At 37.4% G+C, this 19967-nt stretch overlaps 3 protein-coding genes across 7 annotated transcripts; 1 reads left to right on the top strand and 2 right to left on the bottom strand.

The window, feature by feature from the left end:
- Window positions 1-4414: 4414 nt before the first annotated feature.
- LOC135757881 (alcohol dehydrogenase class-3) lies at window positions 4415-11846 on the bottom strand. Of its 3 annotated transcripts, none has more exons than XM_065272644.2 (10): window positions 11800-11846; window positions 9847-9935; window positions 9636-9737; window positions 9161-9311; window positions 8877-8964; window positions 8507-8726; window positions 8127-8387; window positions 7882-8014; window positions 6232-6370; window positions 4415-4651 (listed from the first exon to the last, which is right to left on the bottom strand). In XM_065272644.2, exons 2-10 carry the CDS (start codon window positions 9862-9864, stop codon window positions 4627-4629), a joined length of 1137 nt encoding a protein of 378 aa, XP_065128716.1. In that variant the 5' UTR covers window positions 9865-9935; window positions 11800-11846; the 3' UTR covers window positions 4415-4626. The 3 variants fall into 3 exon arrangements, with proteins under 3 accessions (XP_065128716.1, XP_065128709.1, XP_073668174.1); XM_065272637.2 differs by lacking the exon at window positions 11800-11846 and adding an exon at window positions 11108-11394; XM_073812073.1 differs by lacking the exon at window positions 11800-11846 and having other exon boundaries at window positions 9847-9937.
- Window positions 11801-15785, bottom strand: adh5l (alcohol dehydrogenase 5-like). Of its 2 annotated transcripts, none has more exons than XM_065272659.2 (10): window positions 15696-15785; window positions 15466-15530; window positions 15277-15378; window positions 15019-15166; window positions 14849-14936; window positions 14464-14683; window positions 14094-14354; window positions 13775-13907; window positions 13447-13585; window positions 11801-11912 (listed from the first exon to the last, which is right to left on the bottom strand). In XM_065272659.2, the coding sequence occupies exons 2-10, from the start codon at window positions 15481-15483 to the stop codon at window positions 11888-11890; spliced, it is 1134 nt and encodes a 377-aa protein (XP_065128731.1). In that variant the 5' UTR covers window positions 15484-15530; window positions 15696-15785; the 3' UTR covers window positions 11801-11887. The 2 variants fall into 2 exon arrangements, with proteins under 2 accessions (XP_065128731.1, XP_065128739.1); XM_065272667.2 differs by having other exon boundaries at window positions 15466-15526; window positions 15695-15768.
- A 462-nt stretch (window positions 15786-16247) lies between these two features.
- tmem144b (transmembrane protein 144b) lies at window positions 16248-19891 on the top strand. 2 transcript variants are annotated; one of them, XM_073812072.1, is made up of 12 exons: window positions 16248-16377; window positions 16751-16897; window positions 16973-17095; window positions 17170-17269; window positions 17399-17479; window positions 17764-17845; window positions 18039-18106; window positions 18474-18592; window positions 18703-18822; window positions 19042-19139; window positions 19240-19293; window positions 19403-19891. In XM_073812072.1, exons 2-12 carry the CDS (start codon window positions 16843-16845, stop codon window positions 19484-19486), a joined length of 984 nt encoding a protein of 327 aa, XP_073668173.1. In that variant the 5' UTR covers window positions 16248-16377; window positions 16751-16842; the 3' UTR covers window positions 19487-19891. The 2 variants fall into 2 exon arrangements, with proteins under 2 accessions (XP_073668173.1, XP_065128693.1); XM_065272621.2 differs by lacking the exon at window positions 16248-16377 and adding an exon at window positions 16443-16591.
- Window positions 19892-19967: the final 76 nt, after the last annotated feature.

Below are 19967 nucleotides of genomic sequence, written 5' to 3'. Positions count from 1 at the left end.
TCTCTGTCTGTCTGTCTGTCTGTCTGTCTGTCTGTCTGCACCTGCCTATCTATCTATCTATCTATCTATCTATCTATCTATCTATCTATCTATCTATCTATCTATAGTATCTGTCTGTCTGTCTATCTACAGTATCTGTCTATCTGTCTGTCTGTCTGTCTGCCTGCCTGTCTGTCTGTCTATCTATCTATAGTATCTATCTGTCTATCTATCTATCTTTCTATCTATAGTATCTGTCTATCTACAGTATCTGTCTGTCTGTCTATCTATAGTATCTGTCTGTCTGTCTGTCTGTCTGTCTGTCTGTCTGTCTGTCTGTCTGTCTGTCTGTCTGTCTGTCTGTCTGTCTACAGTACCTGTCTGTCTGTCTGTCTGTCTATCTATCTATCTATCTCTCTACAGTGTCTGTCTGTCTGTCTGTCTGTCTATCTATCTAGTATCTGTCTATCTATAGTATCTGTCTATCTACAGTATCTGTCGGTCTGTCTATCTATCTATTTATCTATCTGTCTATCTATCTATCTTTCTATCTGTCTATCTAGTATCTGTCTATCTACAGTATCTGTCTGTCTGTCTATCTATCTATTTATCTATCTGTCTATCTATAGTATCTGTCTGTCTGTCTGTCTGTCTGTCTGTCTGTCTGTCTGTCTAGTATCTGTCTATCTACAGTATCTGTCTGTCTGTCTGTCTATCTATCTATTTATCTATCTGTCTATCTATCTATCTTTCTATCTATCTGTCTATCTAGTATCTGTCTATCTACAGTATCTGTCTGTCTGTCTGTCTATCTATCTATTTATCTATCTGTCTATCTATAGTGTCTGTCTGTCTGTCTATCTATAGTGTCTGTCTGTCTGTCTGTCTGTCTGTCTGTCTAGTATCTGTCTATCTACAGTATCTGTCTGTCTGTCTGTCTGTCTGTCTATCTATCTATTTATCTATCTGTCTATCTATAGTATCTGTCTGTCTGTCTGTCTGTCTGTCTGTCTGTCTATCTATCTATCTATCTATCTATCTATAGTATCTGTCTATCTACAGTATCTGTCTGTCTGTCTATCTATCTATTGATCTATCTGTCTATTGTATCTATCTATCTACAGTGTCTGTCTGTCTGCCTTTCTATCTATTTATATATCTGTCTATCTATAGTGTCTGTCTGTCTGTCTGTCTGTCTGTCTGTCTGTCTGTCTGTCTGTCTGTCTGTCTGTCTGTCTATCTATCTATCTATCTATCTATCTATCTATCTATCTATAGTATCTGTCTATCTACAGTATCTGTCTGTCTGTCTGTCTATCTATCTATCTATTTATCTATCTATCTATTGTATCTATCTATCTACAGTGTCTGTCTGTCTGCCTATCTATCAATCTATATATCTATCTATCTATGGTAGCTTACATGCAGGTCACTATAAATTGTTGTTGAATGGAAAGTAGCTATATGAAGATTCTTCCACAGATGTTATAACAGATGTCAGAAATGACATGCAGGATGTCAACATTAAGAATTTAGGAGACCTATTCTTTTTAACTTCCCTAAAATTTCCAAACAGGCTAATCCAATTCCAACCAACTTTAGCCGACGTGATCCGCTCGAGTGCAGGTGTTCAACTTCAGTATTGTTGACCTCTTCTAACCCTTTCGGGCACATTTGATAAGGGGTTTCCCTTGCTAGGGCAGCCAGGACTATGTCACTGGATCTGGGTTTGCTGTGTTAAGCTTTAGGCTGGGGATGTCTGAGGCATTGGCTGGCATTAACACTAATGGCCCGGATTTACTGCTAAAACAGGGCTTCTACCAGGGTGGTCTTTTCTTTGACTTAGGGACGCATTCTTCCATGGCAGTTTGGGCTTTGTGTTCATCTGAACTAGGCCACTCTCTCTCTATCTCTCTCTCTCTCAGGCAGGTTATCATTGCCACTGAAGCTTGAGTGTACCATCAATTAAGACAATCCAGAGGTTCTGTTTGTTCATGTTCCCTGCCAGCCCCTTTGAGGTCTAAATAACACATGAAAGAAAACCTAATAGATGTGCACATCTCAAAGCAAAGAAACGCCAAAGAATAGAAACAAGCAGAGCTATATTTTATGCCTCACTCAGCACCGCAGAAACAACTTGCTCAAATTTAAAGTTAAACAAATCAAGGAGACATTCATATATTGAATGATTCTTGGCTTGGTTGTTCATACTTGCACAGACGGCCTAGTTGTTCATGACTGCAAATCTTGTGAAAATAAATCGGTATGATTACTAATTTGACATAAATTAATTTACATTTCAAACACTCACAAATGCTTTTTTTGTAATGACATATGCATGAAATAAATCAAAAGATTTGTGGTTAAATCCCTGTTTGGCATGGTCTCAGTATTGTCTGCCTCAGCTGTCTAACAGCCCATAGCAATTTTGTAAAACTAAATTATAAATGTAATGTTTTAAATGCATGATAATGTATATAATGCCACAATATTATCCAAATACCACACTTTATTTCCTTCTCTTTGCTATTTTATGTTCATACAGTGTTGATTTAAATAAATATTTCAATGACGTCCTACACCACACATTAAGAGTGTCTGTCATTGATCAAATCGTCATTTTTTATGTTTTACTCTTACAAAATTGCATTTCTTCTACAGAAGAGTTATACCTGCTATCTTAAAATGACCTAAAACAATTTAAAATGAAATCTAAACCAGGCAAAGAACAGAAAACTGGACTGTATAAATGTGGAGATTTGCTATATTTATGATTTAATCAGCTGAAAAACACCAACATCTATAGTAGCTGTCATTTTAATACACCGGTGCACCCCCTCCCCCCAAACTCATACATTCAAACACCCTCAAACACATTAAATATAATAATTAAAGGATAAATCTTTTGATCCTCATCTAAATATTGAGGAAGGCAACTCAGCCCCTTTGACATTTTTTCTCTTCCAGGCTATATTTGCTCGGCAATATTTACCTATGCTGGCATTTCCGTTGTTTGTCAATTTTCCTTATGAGGCTGTCGTGTCTGTCGGAATGATGCACGCGCTGACTACACATTTGGCAGGGTAAATGCCTGATATTTGCCTGGACCGAGCTCAGGAATGTGTCTCATATCTGTCGCGGTAAGCGTAGAGGACAAATCATTTGAATCTGATACTCCATTGCTTTCCTGTCAATCAAGTAGGCTGGAAGAAATAAATCATAGCGCACAAAGAGCGACATCTCTTTGATGGTCCCGTTAATATTTTTATTTCACTGGAATCATTTTTGAAGAGTCATAAATAAATGATCACAAGGCAACATTTGTTTCCAATATTTCCTAAAAATACATTCTGTATTTTTTCCCACTACAATTAAAGAACATTTCTTTGTAATAAGTCTTTTTCAAATTGAGCTATTATAGTTTTGAAGTCTAAATTGTTGTAAATTTATATTTTAAGCAACACTGAGATGCTTCAAAGGGAATGAAAGAGAGATAACTATATTTATACATTTTACCATTTGTGAGTCTTTACTTTCCAGCCGTCACAAATAAGCACACAGAATAAGCACCTGTTGCTACTTGTCTTCTTTCTTCTGTCGTTTGATGTCTCCATTTCGCAGCAGCCTTTGTCAGTTTCAATAGAAAGGTCCCCCCAAAACAGAGATCTTTGAATCTTTGATTGATTGTAGTATATGGCAGGAGGTGGGAAGGCTAAACGTGAGGCAGACCTCATTTTTCCATTTTAAATAAAATTGGGGGGGTTGGGGGGTGTCTACCGAGAGTATTCATTTGATCTGAATGGAAGTACAATAAAACAAATTCCTGGACAGCTATCCCAGTTCATCATAGAGAGGCATTTCCCCAGCCAGCCTTTTGTCTCTAACTTTGACAGGCCACAACTGCTATTCTAACCCTCAAGAGCACGCTATATTAAATCAATATATAATATTACCAAGGTCAAAACGCAACCCGTGATCAGCTGCATGTGTTTCCCCGACCCCCGGTGACACGGACCCATCCGTCTCCCTAGGACAAAATTGGTTCTGTTTTTCCTGGAGGCTTCTTTCGCATAGAATGTCTTAATAAAAGACAATGAGAGGTCAGATGATCATATTATTTTAAATGAGAACTGGTGGATAGTGGTTTCAAAGGGTAATAGCGAAATGTATATGTAAACTGAGTCATGGTGGTTTGCTCTGTAACGACATGAAAAGTAAACACAAATTCTTTATGGATATTCGGAGAAGCCGCAATTAAATGATACAGGTTAGATTGAGATTACGGTTTGAAACCTTACACCGTGTGTCTCAATGCAGACAGCAGGGGTTGAATACAGACTACTGCACACACTGAGAGAACAGACAGAGGGAGTGGATGAGGACTGTTTTCAGTGCAAGTTTGCCATCTACTGGTAAAAAAGGAGGTATAACAAAATCTAATTCAACAATTAAGCTTTATTGTGTGGAACTGAACAGAAAATGTAGCTCAAGTAATGTTTATAGAAGATGAGCACTTAAAAAGAAGATATTACAATTTTCTAACATTTATACATGATGATAAGTAACACTGATTTCTTCCTTCGTTGTCCTGACTGGACAGAATATGGATAGTGTTCTGTATGAGGGAGATTAAATGTCACCTTCATTTTACATCTTGAGCACTGAACGAATACTGAAATGAGAGAATGAGACAGATTAAGTGTATATTCACCTCAAAGAGATTAAGTATTGCAATAATCTTGCTTTATAAAATTAAATTGATGTACTGATAAAAAGTTTAGCCCTGGAGAACCCATTGGGTCAAATTCGTTCAATAGAAGAAATTGATTTTTGGATTCTCCTGGGTTCTCCAGGGTTAAATTGGTTTGGCAAAATGTTTTCCTTCATAAAATATTTCGATTAACAAAGACTAAGGCTGCACAATTAATCGAAAAACTAACCAGGATTACTATAGAGTGCATGCAGTGATGAAGTTTTTTTGAAGGCCTACCCGGATTATTTTTAAACATAGGTGTTTAACAAAAGTTTAAGACACTTACACGTTTTGTCCAACAAGTTAATCTTCACAGAAGAATACAAAGTCTAAATGCGTTTACTAGAAATATAAAAAGCCAAATTTTGACTTAAAAATTCCTAAAAGCGTTCATTTGTGAAGACTTAACTTTTTGGACAAAATGTGTCAAACTTTTGTTAAACATAGAGCTTATTTTTTGCTATAATCCAAAAGCCTATGGGAAAAATGTACGGGTTTTTTGCGAGGGAACCAGCCTCCCACTATCTTCCGGGTTAACCTACAAACAGTGGCGGCCGGTGACTTCTTTTTTCAAGGGCGCACAATGCGAAGTTCGTCACAACATGTATGTAGCGCATCATGTGTGTGGTTCGTAATTTCAAAATATGTGTTTGGCGCGTCGAGTAAACCAATGTGCATCACGTGTCTTGTCAAAATAAGTGCCTGCTGCAGACGCGTCTAAAGGGTTTATGATAAAAGAGACAATGGCGTTTGCCAGATACTCGCATAATCTCATATGTAATCAGAGTTTAGCGTCTCTTTTATCATAAATGGTTTTGACACATGTGCAGCACGCACTTATTTTGACAAAACACGTGATGCACATGCTGTACATGATGCAACAAACACAAATTTTGAAAACATGAGCAACACACATGACACTCCGAACACATTTTGAATTTGCGCCCCTCTGAAGAGCAGTCACGAGCTGCCACTGCCTACAAAAATGTTGTCCCTGTGCGCGAAACAAATAAAAAAAATTACATAACTGCCAAAAGTCTCAATTACAGTTGTCAATTTGTGCTCATTTCTGTGTGTTTCACCAGTATGTTTGGGCACCAAATACAGATTTTAAAATTGATAGTTGACGTGTCCTTTAGTTATTAATTTTGGATTTTTTACTAACAACATAACTCTCATTTAATTCCAATTATTTGTTATTTAGATTATTATTTAGTTTTGGATGTTTAGAATTGACCATGCAGCTGCTTCACAGGAAGTTATAAAATATTTAGATTAGTCTATTTATTAATTGACAAGAATAACCGCAAATACTATACCAGGTAAATAATCATGATTTTTGTAATAGTCGTGCAGCCCTAATAGAGACACAAACAAGATAAGTCTGGACTTACTTAAAAAATAAAATTGTGTAAACCGATTTTGATAAAATCTCATAAATGAAATTTGGTTTTATCAGCACTATACCAATCCATGATCAATAGGTGCACAGATATTACCTTTTCCCTGTGATCATGAGATCAAAAGCCTGGTTAACTTGATCTAGAGTCAGTGGGTGTGTCACAAACTCATCTAGCATTAGTCGACCACTCATGTAATCCTGCACCAGCTTGGACACTCCGTCTGCACTCTTCCAACCTGTCAAAAAGAAAGAACCGGGGTATTTACTTGGGTTTACTTGAGTTACTGATGTTTTTATCTAAACATAACACACTACACTAATCTTTTGGCAAAAGTTGCCTAGAGGCAACAATGATAAAGACTTGCTAAAAGGGTCAATTGCTGATTCTCCATATTACACACTTGCATACATTTACAGTAGTGGCCAAAAGTGATGTCCAGGGAAGTATTTGTACAATATTTCCTTTTTATACACATCCAGTTAGACTACACCATAAAAATATGATTTGTATGGAACAAAATGGATAAAAAACTAAACCTTTAAAGGGGACATATCATGAAAAGCTGATTATAATTGGGTCCCCAGTGCTTCTATCAACCTAGAAAATGTGAAAAAGATCAACCCGTAACTTAGTTTTGGTAAACCATTTTCTGCAAGCATGTGAAAAATTATATCATGAAAATTTGACCCCCCTGTGATTTCAGAAAGGGATAATACCACCCCTTAATCTGGACTATCCAACCACGGCACTGCCATTTAGTGAAACTCATTTGCATTTAAAAGGACACACCCAAAATGGCACATTTTTGCTTACACATACAAAGTGGCAATTTTAACAAGCAACAATAAATTATGATAAATCATCTATATCGTATTTTGAGCTAGAACTTCACAAAATGTACTCTGGGGACACCAACATTATTTTTGACATCTTAAAAAGTATTGTAAATGTCCCGGCTTTAAAGCAACACCAAAGAGTTTTTTTTCCCTTAAAATAACGTTTCCAAAAATTTTTTATCGTTCATCCACTCGAAACAGGGTGAACGGCACTTTCGTATTCGCTTTGCAGCGCTCTATCGGCCAAACCGCACTAAAGAAGTTTCCAACCGTCGGGTCGCGGTCCTGTAGTTCGAGTGAAAACTACAAAAACTTGCTTTAAGGCAGACCTACAATCCAATCAGAGCCAGCTATGCTGCAGTAGGCTACATTATTTACGTGGTAATGGACAATTCCGCTTCCAACCTGTAGGGGAAGCAAAGAGCAAAAACTCTTTAGTGTTACTTTAAGGCCTTTTTTGAACAACAGCTTATTTGGGAAACCAGAGTTTTATTGGAATATATAAAAAAAAAACATGCAAAGGGAAAAAAAAGCTCACGGCTAATAAAGCATACACTAAAAATAATTTTATTTATGGAATAATTGTTGACGGTCTGTTGAATTATTTTAAAATAATGCACACCCAAGGTGGTGATTCGTGTCGTGCAGTTTTATGATAATGTTTTGTAGTCATTTTCCTAAGATATACCTTTATGAGCTTTGCACATTTGTTTCATGCATACAAAATCTTTAATGCATCTTTAATAAAATATTTAAATAAAAACTGATGTCAATTGCTCAAAGTTGGACAGCAAATTTGGCCACCACTGCACATTAGCAGCCTACATTGAAAACTTTTAGGTTCACAAAAGTGGACTAAAATGATCAGGCAAGCATGAAGTGAATAAAAGCTGAATTACAAAGGTCCTACCACCAAAATATGAGCCTTTTAAAGTTTTTCCTAGCAGGATATCTTGAGAGACCAGCGAAAGTTCCCCTTTTTGAGTCCAGCCCACCATGACACAAACTCCTCCCGCAGGAGTGCACGCTTCCATAGCAGCTCTCTGATCAAACGACAAAATATTGTGTTAGTTAACCACAAGACTATTATTTATGAATATTGTTAATATCACCATACACAAAAAACTTGACAAGCTACTGGTGTTTGGTACTTACCATAACATCCACATTTCCCACACATTCAATAGAAAAGTCAACACCACCGTTTGTCAACTCTCTCAGCACCTCCTGAATGGGTTTACTGTGGTCTTTCGGGTTCACAAACTCAATTGCCCCAAATGTTTTGGCAATCTCAGATTTATCTGGGTTGATATCAACGGCAATAATCCGGGAGGCACCGGCAGCCTTGCATCCCATGACGGCTGCCAGTCCGACAGCTCCCAGACCAAACACAGCACATGTTGAACCAGCTTCTACCTAGAAGAGAAATAAGAATGCCATTTGATCTACAGTAACACAATGGAAGCACATAAAAATATATCAGACATGATCACAATGACGCTAATATATTTTGTCATTTCATTTCAAACACACACTTTGGCCGTGTTCAATGCTGCCCCATATCCCGTGGAGACCCCACAGCCCAGCAGACAAACTTTGTCCAACGGAGCATCTGCGTGAATCTTGGTGACACTTTCCTCTGGCACAACAGTGTATTCAGAGAAAGTGCTGATGCCAATAAACTGATAAACCTGTTGATTCCTACAAGTGAACCTGCTGGTGCCATCTGCAAGTAAACACTGCTGAAGTTGCACCCTGGATGAAAGCGAAGAAGAGCATGAGAGCATGCATGAAAAAGTAATGGTAAGCAAGCATATAAACTCGGGCAGACTAAAATGTAATTGTTTACACACCTCAACCATGAAAACAACGAGGGAATAGATATAATTTAATAATAAAAATTACCAGTTTTTAGTGCAGAGGTTTGTCTTTGGGCTCAGGCAGCGTTCACATTGTCCACACTGTGCCAAGACCAGAGGAATAACTTTATCTCCTGTAGATATATGGCAGTGTAAGAGCATTTCACACACCATGGTTTAAAAAAAATATATAATTTTGTTTCAAACACTTCCAACGACTATATTATGTAAAAATCTGAAATCTACTTCCTCAAAAACACTTAGTAAATTCAGTTGCTAATAATAAGATTAGTACTGTATACGTTTGGCATTTATAGAGTTCTGTTTTACCTTTGGATACTTTTGTGACACCTGGTCCAATGCTTTCCACCACTCCAGCTCCCTCATGCCCAAGAACAACGGGAAAAGGCTGGGGATCCATCTTTTTACCAGCCTCATGGAGGAAAGTCCAGTCCGTGTGACATACTCCAGATGCAGCTATCTGAGGTTAATTGATAATCATTGATCAGTGACAGAAATACTGCTTGCTAAATACAAAAGATGTTGTCAGTTACTGTCATCATTACTATTTAAATAGTTACTATTTGTAACTATTTCAACTGTATATGTCATATTTAAATATCTATTTATCTTGTACGGGTGTCTATCTTGAGACAAATTAATTGCACTGGCTTATTTTAAGATCTGTCAGTGCAAGTTATTTACAATTGAGACAGATCAAACATGTGAACTATGCTTAGGCCTTGTCTGTGAAACAAGGGGTATGTGTCTTCATACAGGATATAAAGTTGTGCAATGCACCCACCTTAATGCGCACTTCATGAGCTTTGGGTGGAGCAACCTCCACTTCCTCAATTGACAGTGGTTTTCCTGGTTCCCAGGCAACTGCTGCCCTGCACTTGATCACCTTTGAGAAGTAAACAGTAAGTGGTTTGTTTTACAGTGTTTAAAGAACGTACTGTAATAACATTCATACTAGGCTTGTCTTTTCCATATACCGTGCAGTATGCGCTTACCTTGCCCTCAGTTTCCATGACAGCCAAACTGGTTTATTACTGTAAATTTTTCTGAAGTTGTCTGACAGCCTTACAGTAGTTGCAAAGTACTAAAAAAACACATATGACAATGAGATTGTAAACCGAAAAAGTTTGCTATCTGCATTACATCATACTGTGAATTTCTTATCTCTATTATTTTTACTGCGTACTGTTGATCGTACTCATGCACACTATATGCTGAATTTTGTAACTGTGTAGTTTATTTTTTCCTGGTTGTTCATATTGTATATTCAATTGTTTCTCATGCACTTTTACCCTATTTTTCTTGAGAGGAATAGATAAAATAATAATTTCCTTGTACCAAATATAGGATCTTGTATCAGTCATGTGGATTTAAGCTATTTTAGTGCATGCATAGAAAGACATTATGCATTGTTTGCAAGATTGTAAACACACACTGATAAGTTAAATCAGAAATTAACTATATAACGCCATCTATTGGCCGTGCTGCTCTTTTACAATCGTGAAATGCAATAAGCTTATGACCTCTACTAAATGATGGTCTGATAGTTCCTTTATGAATGATAGGATCACGTTCATATTTGGAAATGACCGCGTGATATCCATCAAAATAATGAAATTTAAAAAAATTATAATTAATAAATAATTATTGATTCGCACAGTAATCATAATCTTTTTAACTATTTGATTGCTTCTAGTTTAAAAACTGTTTAAAATTTTCGTATGAATGTGTTCATGTGTTTGACAATACACATTTGTTTTGGTCACCGTAGTGCACCGTCTTTGGTCAGTGTACATTGAGTTATGCGAGAAATGTGGTGTAACATAAGCTGGGACAGTAGGCTACATACCCAAAGTTACCTCCAGAGCTGTCTTCTTTAGCATTATGCGATCAGTTTTAGGGCATATAAATAAATACCACCAAAGGTCTTAAGCAGTCATTTCCTAAACCCTTATTACAACAGTATGTTATAAATTCACTTCTCTTTGCATTGTTTTCGTCTGGCAGTTAACGTTATGTTAAATCGCTAGCATAACAGCACCAACCTTTACAAATCTGCATTTATTTAAGTTTCACTTTCCTCTGATCGTAAACATATTTTTCTATACATGTAAAATAATTCTGTATGTTAAAACAAGAAAACATAAACTGTGACTAACATAAACGAAATAGCTGCTAACTGGTAAATTGTCAGTGCTTAATCTAACGTGCAACAACAACTTGTTTAAAAGTATGTTAATGCATGCAGTAACTTACATTCAAAGCTGCGTTGTTGGCGTGGTTCAGGAGTGACTACTGAACTTTCTACTACTAGTAGTAGTAGTATTTATCTATATGATTATGGTATACTATTGACAGCTGCTGAACAAAGTGCAGCTTTGCCATGTGCAGTAAATGGTTATTGCGCAACGGCGGAAACGCCAGATGTTTAACTACGCAACACTTGATTTGCCTTCACGTTTTATGAAACTAATAACGTTAAAAAGCATGTTACAAGAGGTCCGATTATGCTGTTGAAATATTCAGTATAGCTGTGTTTGTGGCAAAACATTTTGTTCACTCATACAATAGTCTTCTATATGAGAGGTCATTTAAGATGATAGGTTAATTATTAGTTTCAGAGGACAGTATATAAATATTTCAGAGATTGTAGTTCTGGTTTGTGCTGTGACCATATGGAGCAAAAATGCCATCACTCCTGTGTTGTCCCATGAAATCTTGCATCCTTTCAGTTTAGGGCAGATGACAACCAAAAAAGCTTTATTGTGCACATATTATATTAATATATTTACCCTCAAGGAAGCACACTTTCAAAAAGTAGCTTGTCAGTGTTTGATGCACTATACAGTTAAACTATGAAATTTCCTTGCATACATTTGGTTTTACCTTACCATTACAGTTTCTACTGTATATAAAAAATTGAAGTCTAGATCAGCATTTAAATAAACCTTTTTTGGCTGCAGAGAGGTATATATGGGACCCTGTTTTTTTTATATTGAACACTGCTTTGTTTGGAGAAGATGGGCCACCTCCATGTCACATCTTGATCACAGTGCGAATACTGCGGAGACAGAGATCAAGGCATGAACTTTATGTATAACAGGGGTTTCTAAAAAAAAATTTCCATTAAAGGTGCAATGTGTACATTTTAACAGCATTTACCGTTGAGGTTGTGAAATGCAACTAATGCTCACTCTTCCCCTTTGAAACACATAGGGAAGCTATGGTGGCCGAAATGATGTCTTTTGAGACAGTAGGGTTGCCAACTGTACCGTATTTGCTGAGACATCCCGTATTTTTAGCCTAATTGATTTGTCCTATACAGGACCTCCCACTTTTCGTTTTTTTGACTGCTACGCTGATCTAACAGTGACTAATACAACAGGCTTGTTGGACTACATGTGGCGCCACAAGAACCGAGAGGCAGATGACATCAAAATCCAGTAAGAGCGATTAGAGAAATCATAAAGAGAAGACTGCTATCGAAATGCCCCAAAATGGTACTTTGAAGTCATCAGCCTGTCAGTTCTTGTGGTGCCGCATAAAGTCAAACAAGCAGCAACAGCAGCAGTGCTGATCACGATTCCCGACACTTGGGAATGATAATTGCCGCCTGTCATCCAATCACAGAGCCCCTCAAGCACAATCAGTATACATTTAAGGTGGCCAAATAATACAAATACATGTTTTCTTGTTTAAAGAGCACCTATTTTTTTCTCGATTTTAAACATCCTTTGGTGTAAAGTGTGTGTTAACGATATGCAAAAGGTACAAATCCCAAAGTAAAGATGACGTGAGTTTTCGTCTCCAACTTAAATCTCTTTTCTTGGACTACAACAAATGCACGAATTGTAGGCAACAGTTTACTTCCTTGGCCTGTTGACGTGGACACGACAGTCATTATCATAATAGGCTTATGCCCAGCTGCACTACTTCCTGAACTTCAGCCAGCTCTTTGTTTCCTGTCTGCCATTATTGGACAAACTGATTAATCCAGGTGTGTCTGTTTATTATTGTTGTGACTACTGAGGTCAGGCATACCTAGATTAATCAGTTTGTCCAATAATGACAGACAGGAAACAAGGAGCTGGCTGAAGTTCAGGAAGTAGTGCAGCTGGGCATAAAGCCTATTCCGCCCCCTTCTGACCTGTAATTAGCCTATGTAGTCAAGCAATGAGGTTTAAATGGTGACAAAACCCACTCTGTAGATCAGTTTGTCCGCTTAGAGCTACTAAAACATTGCGCCGCAAAATGGCGACCTCCATCTAAGGGGACCATGTTGTGTATGTCGATAGAAATGGCTCATTCTAAGGTAGTACAGGCATAACAGTTCATTATGTAAGGTCTTTATAAACACCACTGAAAATTATATTAAAATGTACACATTGCACTTTTAATAGTAATTCCTTGTCAAGGCAATACTGCAACAATGTTAGTTTTCCCTAAAAAGAAAACCAGTAGAAATCTTTTATTAGTCAATGCGATTTCTCTTAGAGAAACAGACCAAGAACATATACAAACTACAAAAAAATTAAGAATAAAACACAGTGTAATCATAATAGTATATAAAGTATTAGTAGATGTGCAAAACTGACCTTTTCCCACTGACCATTAGATCAAAAGCTTGGTTAACTTGATCTAGAGTCAGTCTGTGTGTCACAAACTCATCCAGCAGAATTTGACCACTCATGTACTTCTGTACCAGCCTGGGCACTGCCTCAACACTCTTCCAACCTGTCAATCAAAAATAATAGCAAGGTGCTCTGGTGTATCACCTGCAATATTTACAGTACATCCGCTGACTATTTTTAAATTTTAGGTTATGATAAGACCCTAGCATACACATTAGAACTACAAAAACCTTTACATGTATCAAGTATACAACATGACTTTATAACGTTTAAGCTTTTGCCTTTACAGTACCTCCAAAATAAGTGCCTTTCAAAGTTCTTCCAAGCAGAAGGTCCAAAGGGACCAGACTAAGTTCCTCCACCTCATTCCAGCCTACAATCACACAGATTCCCCCAGCAGGAGTGCACGCTTCCAAAGCAGCCCTCTTGATAAGAGGAAACCGTATTGGTTACATTAACCACAATTTCTCCAAATAAAATATGGCAACTTGCACGTTTCATAATATTATTATATCACCTTATAATAGCTTTAATAGCAAATACGACTTGCTCTCTTCTGTTTACATTCACTTATACTTTCATCCTTCTTCATATCAGTCATTGGTACTTACCATAACAGCCACATTCCCCACACATTCAAGAGAAAAGTCAACACCACCATTAGTCAACTCTCTCAGCACCTCCTGAATGGGTTTACTGTGGTCTTTCGGGTTCACAAACTCAGTTGCTCCAAATGTCTTGGCAATCTCAAATTTATTTGGATTTATGTCTATGGCAATAATCCGTGCAGCACCAGCAGCCTTGCATCCCATGACAACTGCCAGCCCAACAGCTCCCAAACCAAACACAGCACACATAGAACCAGCTTCTACCTAGAAGAAAGAGAATGCCAATTTATGTAATATACTGTGAAGGCCCATGAAAAGCTAACATGATCGAAATGAAACGGTAGTATATTTAGTAATTTAATTTTAAACCCACTTTGCCTGTGTTAACTGCTGCCCCATATCCTGTAGAGACCCCACAGCCCAACAGACAAACTTTGTCCAGTGGAGCATCTGGATGAATCTTGGTGACATTGTCCTCTGGCACAACAGTGTATTCAGAGAAAGTGCTGATACCAATAAACTGATAAACCTGTTGATTCCTACAAGTGATCCTGCTGGTCCCATCTGCGAGAACACCTTGTTGAGTATTCTGCCTAAGGGGCAAAGAAAAGTGTGCACACATTTGAGAGAGAAATAAAAAATTATAAATTTTAATATTTAAAAAAACAACTTTCACCATTAACTACAGCTCTGTATAAATATTAGCAATTTATTTTATTTTAGCAACATAGACCTTATAAAGCAACCAGTTAACTCACCAGTTTTTAGGGCAGAGGTTTGTCTTTGGACTCATGCAGCGTTCACATTGTCCACACTGTGGCAGGAACAGAGGAATAACTTTATCTCCTGTAGATATATGGTTGTGCAGTTATCTGCATTACTTCCACAACCAAGACTGCAATATTTTTGATGGATTTTTTGGGTTTACCTTTGGACAATTTTGTGACACCTGGTCCAACACTCTCCACCACTCCAGCCCCCTCATGTCCCAGGATCAAAGGAAAAGGCCGGGGACTCATTTTATCAGCCTCATACAGGTAAGACCAATCTGAGTGGCATACTCCCGATGCTGCTATCTGACATTAGTGAATTGTTGCATTAAAAATCATATACAATATACACTTTTGTACACAAATGACAACAGACCAGTTTCTTAGATACAAGCCATGCATGTTTGTGGACCCACCTTAATGCGTACTTCATGGGCTTTTGGTGCAGCAACCTGCACTTCCTCAATGGACAGAGGTTTTCCTGGTTCCCAGGCAACTGCTGCCCTGCATGTGATCACCTTTTGGAACATATATTATATTTTTAAAAGACAAATGGAGACAAAGGCAGCAGCCATGTAATACATCATTTCTCCTTATGTCCTTACCTTACCCTCAGTTTCCATGGCAACCTCACACTTTTACTCTCCTGTAACTGTGGCCTGCTTCCTGATGAAAAGTTAGCACAGGCAAGCTTGGAACATTTGATAGGCAAACACTACGCCATATAATAAATGCAACATTTAATGAAGTCCTTATTAAAATATTGTATAAACATGACCACGTGCAGTGTGGCATATGCATACATGTTTGCATAATGTTGATAGTTAAACTTACACAGATATCATGCCAGGTTGTGTTATTGTTGTTAGTACTCGAACTGCTTCAATGTGATTGGTTAGTCCTTCGTCTTTGCAAGTTAGTGGAGGGTTGAACGTGACCGCCATCTATTGGAGACGTTTGGAAACCGCACCCAAACTTTGTCCTATTTGTATTTGGACGTGAACAATCCCTATTCTGCATTATTCAGGCAGATCTTTTGAAGTGGGCACTTTGAAAGGTGCAAGACAATTATATCTCACAATTTGTTCGTTTTGAATGCACATGGTGAGAGGAGTGATTGAAAACAATGCGATTTTCTCTTTATCTGGAAAGACCCAAGTGTGGCGTACGTCATTTGAAGTGCCCTTCAAGACCTCGTATCAAGAATTCCTGACGATTGGAAACCGAAAACACCATAGGCAACATGTAACTTATGAAATCCTTTGTAGATAATAAAACAATTCGTTTGTTGTTGATTAAAAGAAAAATAATGCAAACTGGATAGGTAGTGTTTAAATATTGATTATTAAATATTATATTTATGCAAATTTCCTTATTTGGCTTTTTCTGTATTGTTTTATAGTCGTGTTTGCACCAACTTAAGGTGCAATATTTTTTTTAATCTCTGAATTAATGTGTTTATACCCCTTTCAAAGCAACATTGAAAAGAAAAAAATCATGGATTCAGTGGAAATCAGGTAATTGGTTAGTGATCAGAGTAAATTGGCTTTCACTTAGTATGGGGAACAGTGAGCCAATTAATGACAGCTGGTTAACAACAAACTACTTCACCTCATTGCCACAATAACAAATGTTTGTTAACTTTGATGAAATACAAGGACACTGATATGGCTTTAGTAGCTGTATTTGTGTTTGTTATTGTAACACGCTGTAACACAGTGTCGGCTGAAGGTAGATTGAATGTAAAATACTTTAATAGATATCTTTGACTAGCATCAACGGCAACTGTCAGTGAATGGTTTTGATAACTGATGATGTGACAGTTAATATAGTTTAATAGACTATTTTTACTGATCTATTTATTTTGATGCATTTATCTTGTTTTATTAGAGTCTCCTCGCACAATCACAAGCACCGATGACTCCTCTAATGAAGCCAACAGTACAGACAAAACTTACGGCTATGTGGCCTGTGTGTTTTCAATGCTGTTGTATGGAAGTAATTTTGTTCCTGTTAAAACAATAGATGCTGGAGATGGTAAGATGTTTACCTGTACCCTTATACTCCAAGCCATCATTTGTGCCATGTGTCTTAAATCTGTTCTGTTTACAGGAATGTTTTTCCAGTGGGTATGCTGCTCGGCTATATGGTTTGTTGGGCTGGTTGTTGACATGTTGTTTCACCCATCCAGAGCTCATCCAGCAGCCATGCTCGGTGGAGCAATTTGGGCCACCGGTAAAGCGTGTGAGTGAATCAGCATTTGTTTAATATATGTGGCTGTTTTTGTGGTAAAACATATTTTCTCTCAGGAAATATAACAGCTGTCCCAGTTGTGAAGTTTATTGGCCTTGGACTTGGAATTTTGCTTTGGGGATCCAGTGGTTTGCTAATGGGATGGGCAAGCTCAAGGTAACCTAGTTTTTAAACAGTTTAAATTTCTGATCTTACTAGTCTAGTCTATGCTGGGCAGTGCTGCACTTTTTTTGTTCACTTAATTTATACACAAACTAACTAATTTCTTAAATTGTATCTCTTAAGGTATGGCTGGTTTGGGTTGCATCCAGAGGAAATACCCAAACCGATACTTAACTATTGTGGAGCTGGTCTTTGTTTGCTCAGGTAGGGGAAAGATGTTAATATGGACACACATTATTCATCCATTCTTCATACAACTAGCAGATTTATCAAAGTGCTGCTGTTACTCGCCTTAACATTTCAAATGTAATATTTAGTTTAAGGCAAAGATGAATCTGTTTTTAAGAACTGAAGTGAGGCTTTATTGGATTCCTCATACCATCAGATTGTTCAGGATTTAAAATGAAGACATTCTTGGCTTTATTTATTGTGCCGAACCCCTCTGGATCTGTTTGGGATTATGTAACACAGTCATGTCTTTGTTTCAGTGCCATTATATTCTTCTTTGTGAAAAGTGATGTTCAGAAACGTTCATCTACCGAAACCATGCCTTTGTTGATTGATGACAGGGTGAGTGTGTCATCAAGCTTTTGGATGTTATGTGTAATGTTTCTTGTTTTTTTGCATTGGATACACACATTTTGTGTGTGTGTGTGTGTGTGTGTGTGTGTGTGTGTGTGTGTGTGTGTGTGTGTGTGTGTGTGTGTGTGTGTGTGTGTGTGTGTGTGTGTGTGTGTGTGTGTGTGTGTGTGTGTGTCTTCAGAGGTTAAATCCTGACAGCACCAGTGATTCATGGGTGGACACGATTTCACCAAGGAGTAAGAGAGTGTTGTAAGTATCTGTAGGCCTTCCAATTTTATTATTTCTTTGTGGTGTTTTCCAGTACTGTATACTGCAGTGGTTCTCAAACTATTCTGAGGTTTAATTACACAGGATTAATGATAAGTTAATGTATTTTATTGAATGTCATTAAACTGGAGCCCCCTTGGACCATCTCAGGGCCCCCAGTTTGAGAACTAGCACAATGTAATAGTATAGTTGCTAACATGCATGCTCTACATTTTATGTAGTGTCTCCTGTTGCTTGCCCTTATTTATGGTCCTGGTTTTTTTTTTTAGCTTTAAATGCTTAATACTGTGACACTTGTTAGATTTAATGGCAGGTGAAAAGTTAATTTTTCCTACCCTCTTGTTTATAGTGGTTGCATCTTGGCCGTATTTTCAGGGGTCCTTTATGGCTGTTCTTTCGTGCCTGTTTTCTATATTAAAGTCCATGCCAAAACCAATTCCAGTATATTCACTGGTTCCAGTCAAAGTGGTATGTGTGTTTGCATGACAGAGTGTTTGTTAATAAAGTGATTTGACCGACACTCATTTCTATACAAGCGTTTTATTGCCTATTCTAACAAGCTGTGTGATCCATTACAGAAATTGACTACTGCTTTGCCCATTACAATGGAATTTTCCTCACGAGCACAGTGTATTTTCTTGCTTATTGTGCAGCCACGAGGAACAGACCTCGGATCTACCCCAGAGCCATCTTGCCTGGTAATGTTGCTCATACATCACAAATTCAATGTAGCGGGGGTAATCTTAATGAGTATTTTGCCAAACAAATAAAGTACTTGTTTGCTATACTGAATATTTAATTCCACCACATAAGATGTATAATGTAAGTCAAACTATTTGACCACATATTTCCCCCTTTTTTTTTTTTTTTTTACATATTATATTGGGTTCTTAACTTGTGTGCCATCTTCTATTCAGGTTTCTTAAGTGGTTTGATGTGGGGACTGGCCACATATGCATGGCTTATAGCAAATTACTACCTCAGTGCCGTGATCACATTCCCTATAATTAATGCTGTAAGTATTGTGCAACATCCTGGCAAAATAATTAAATGCCGTCTTATTTTGCAATAAATAAAATGTATTTATATAATCAAATGTCATGCTTTGGTTTCAGGGTTATGGTTTAGTAGCTGCTCTGTGGGGGAGTGTGGTATTTAAAGAGGTCAAAGTAGGTAACATGAAGAAATTACATTTTCATTTAGTAGTTCAGATGGTGTTTAACTATAACACATGTTATAGAAAGTAAATGCTTAAAATTTGTCATTTTATTTCCTCAGGGAGTCGGAAACTTGCTGGTGTTTGTTTTTGCATCTCTTGCTGTCCTGGCTGGCAGCTGCTTAACCGCGTATTCAAAGATTTGAGTCTGTACATTATATTACCACAAGGTGGCGATGGCGGAATACGTTTTGAACAAAAAATCTTCCCAGATTTGCAATCACTTAATAATTTTATCACCTGGAATAGTGGTTCCCCAGCTGCTTATAGACCTTTATCTAAATGTAATTGCTGTCAAAATGTGTAATGTCACACGTTTGTTTATTTTTATGAATTAAAACAAGTTCCTCCTCTAGGAGAGCACATTATTACATGTAGGCTACTGCTATTTATACTTCACTTAAATTGAATTCACTTATAAATGCATCTGTCAAAACAACGTTTGTTTACATACAACTTCTTCCTGGCAACACGAGCTATTGTTATTTGTTTCCTAGCAGACCTAATGGTTAATGATCTTCTTTCCTGTTTTCCATGCATTTAAGACTTTGTATTCTTGTCCAGCAATCTTGTATGATTAATTGTGATATTCTTTATTTGTAAGTCCCTTTAGATTAAAGTCTGCAT

The sequence above is a fragment of the Paramisgurnus dabryanus genome, chromosome 16, assembly GCF_030506205.2.
Source record: "Paramisgurnus dabryanus chromosome 16, PD_genome_1.1, whole genome shotgun sequence".
In the NCBI taxonomy this organism is placed as follows: domain Eukaryota; kingdom Metazoa; phylum Chordata; class Actinopteri; order Cypriniformes; family Cobitidae; genus Paramisgurnus; species Paramisgurnus dabryanus.
The sequence above is the reverse complement of the archived record's forward strand: the minus strand, read 5'-3'. Positions and strand labels throughout refer to the sequence as shown.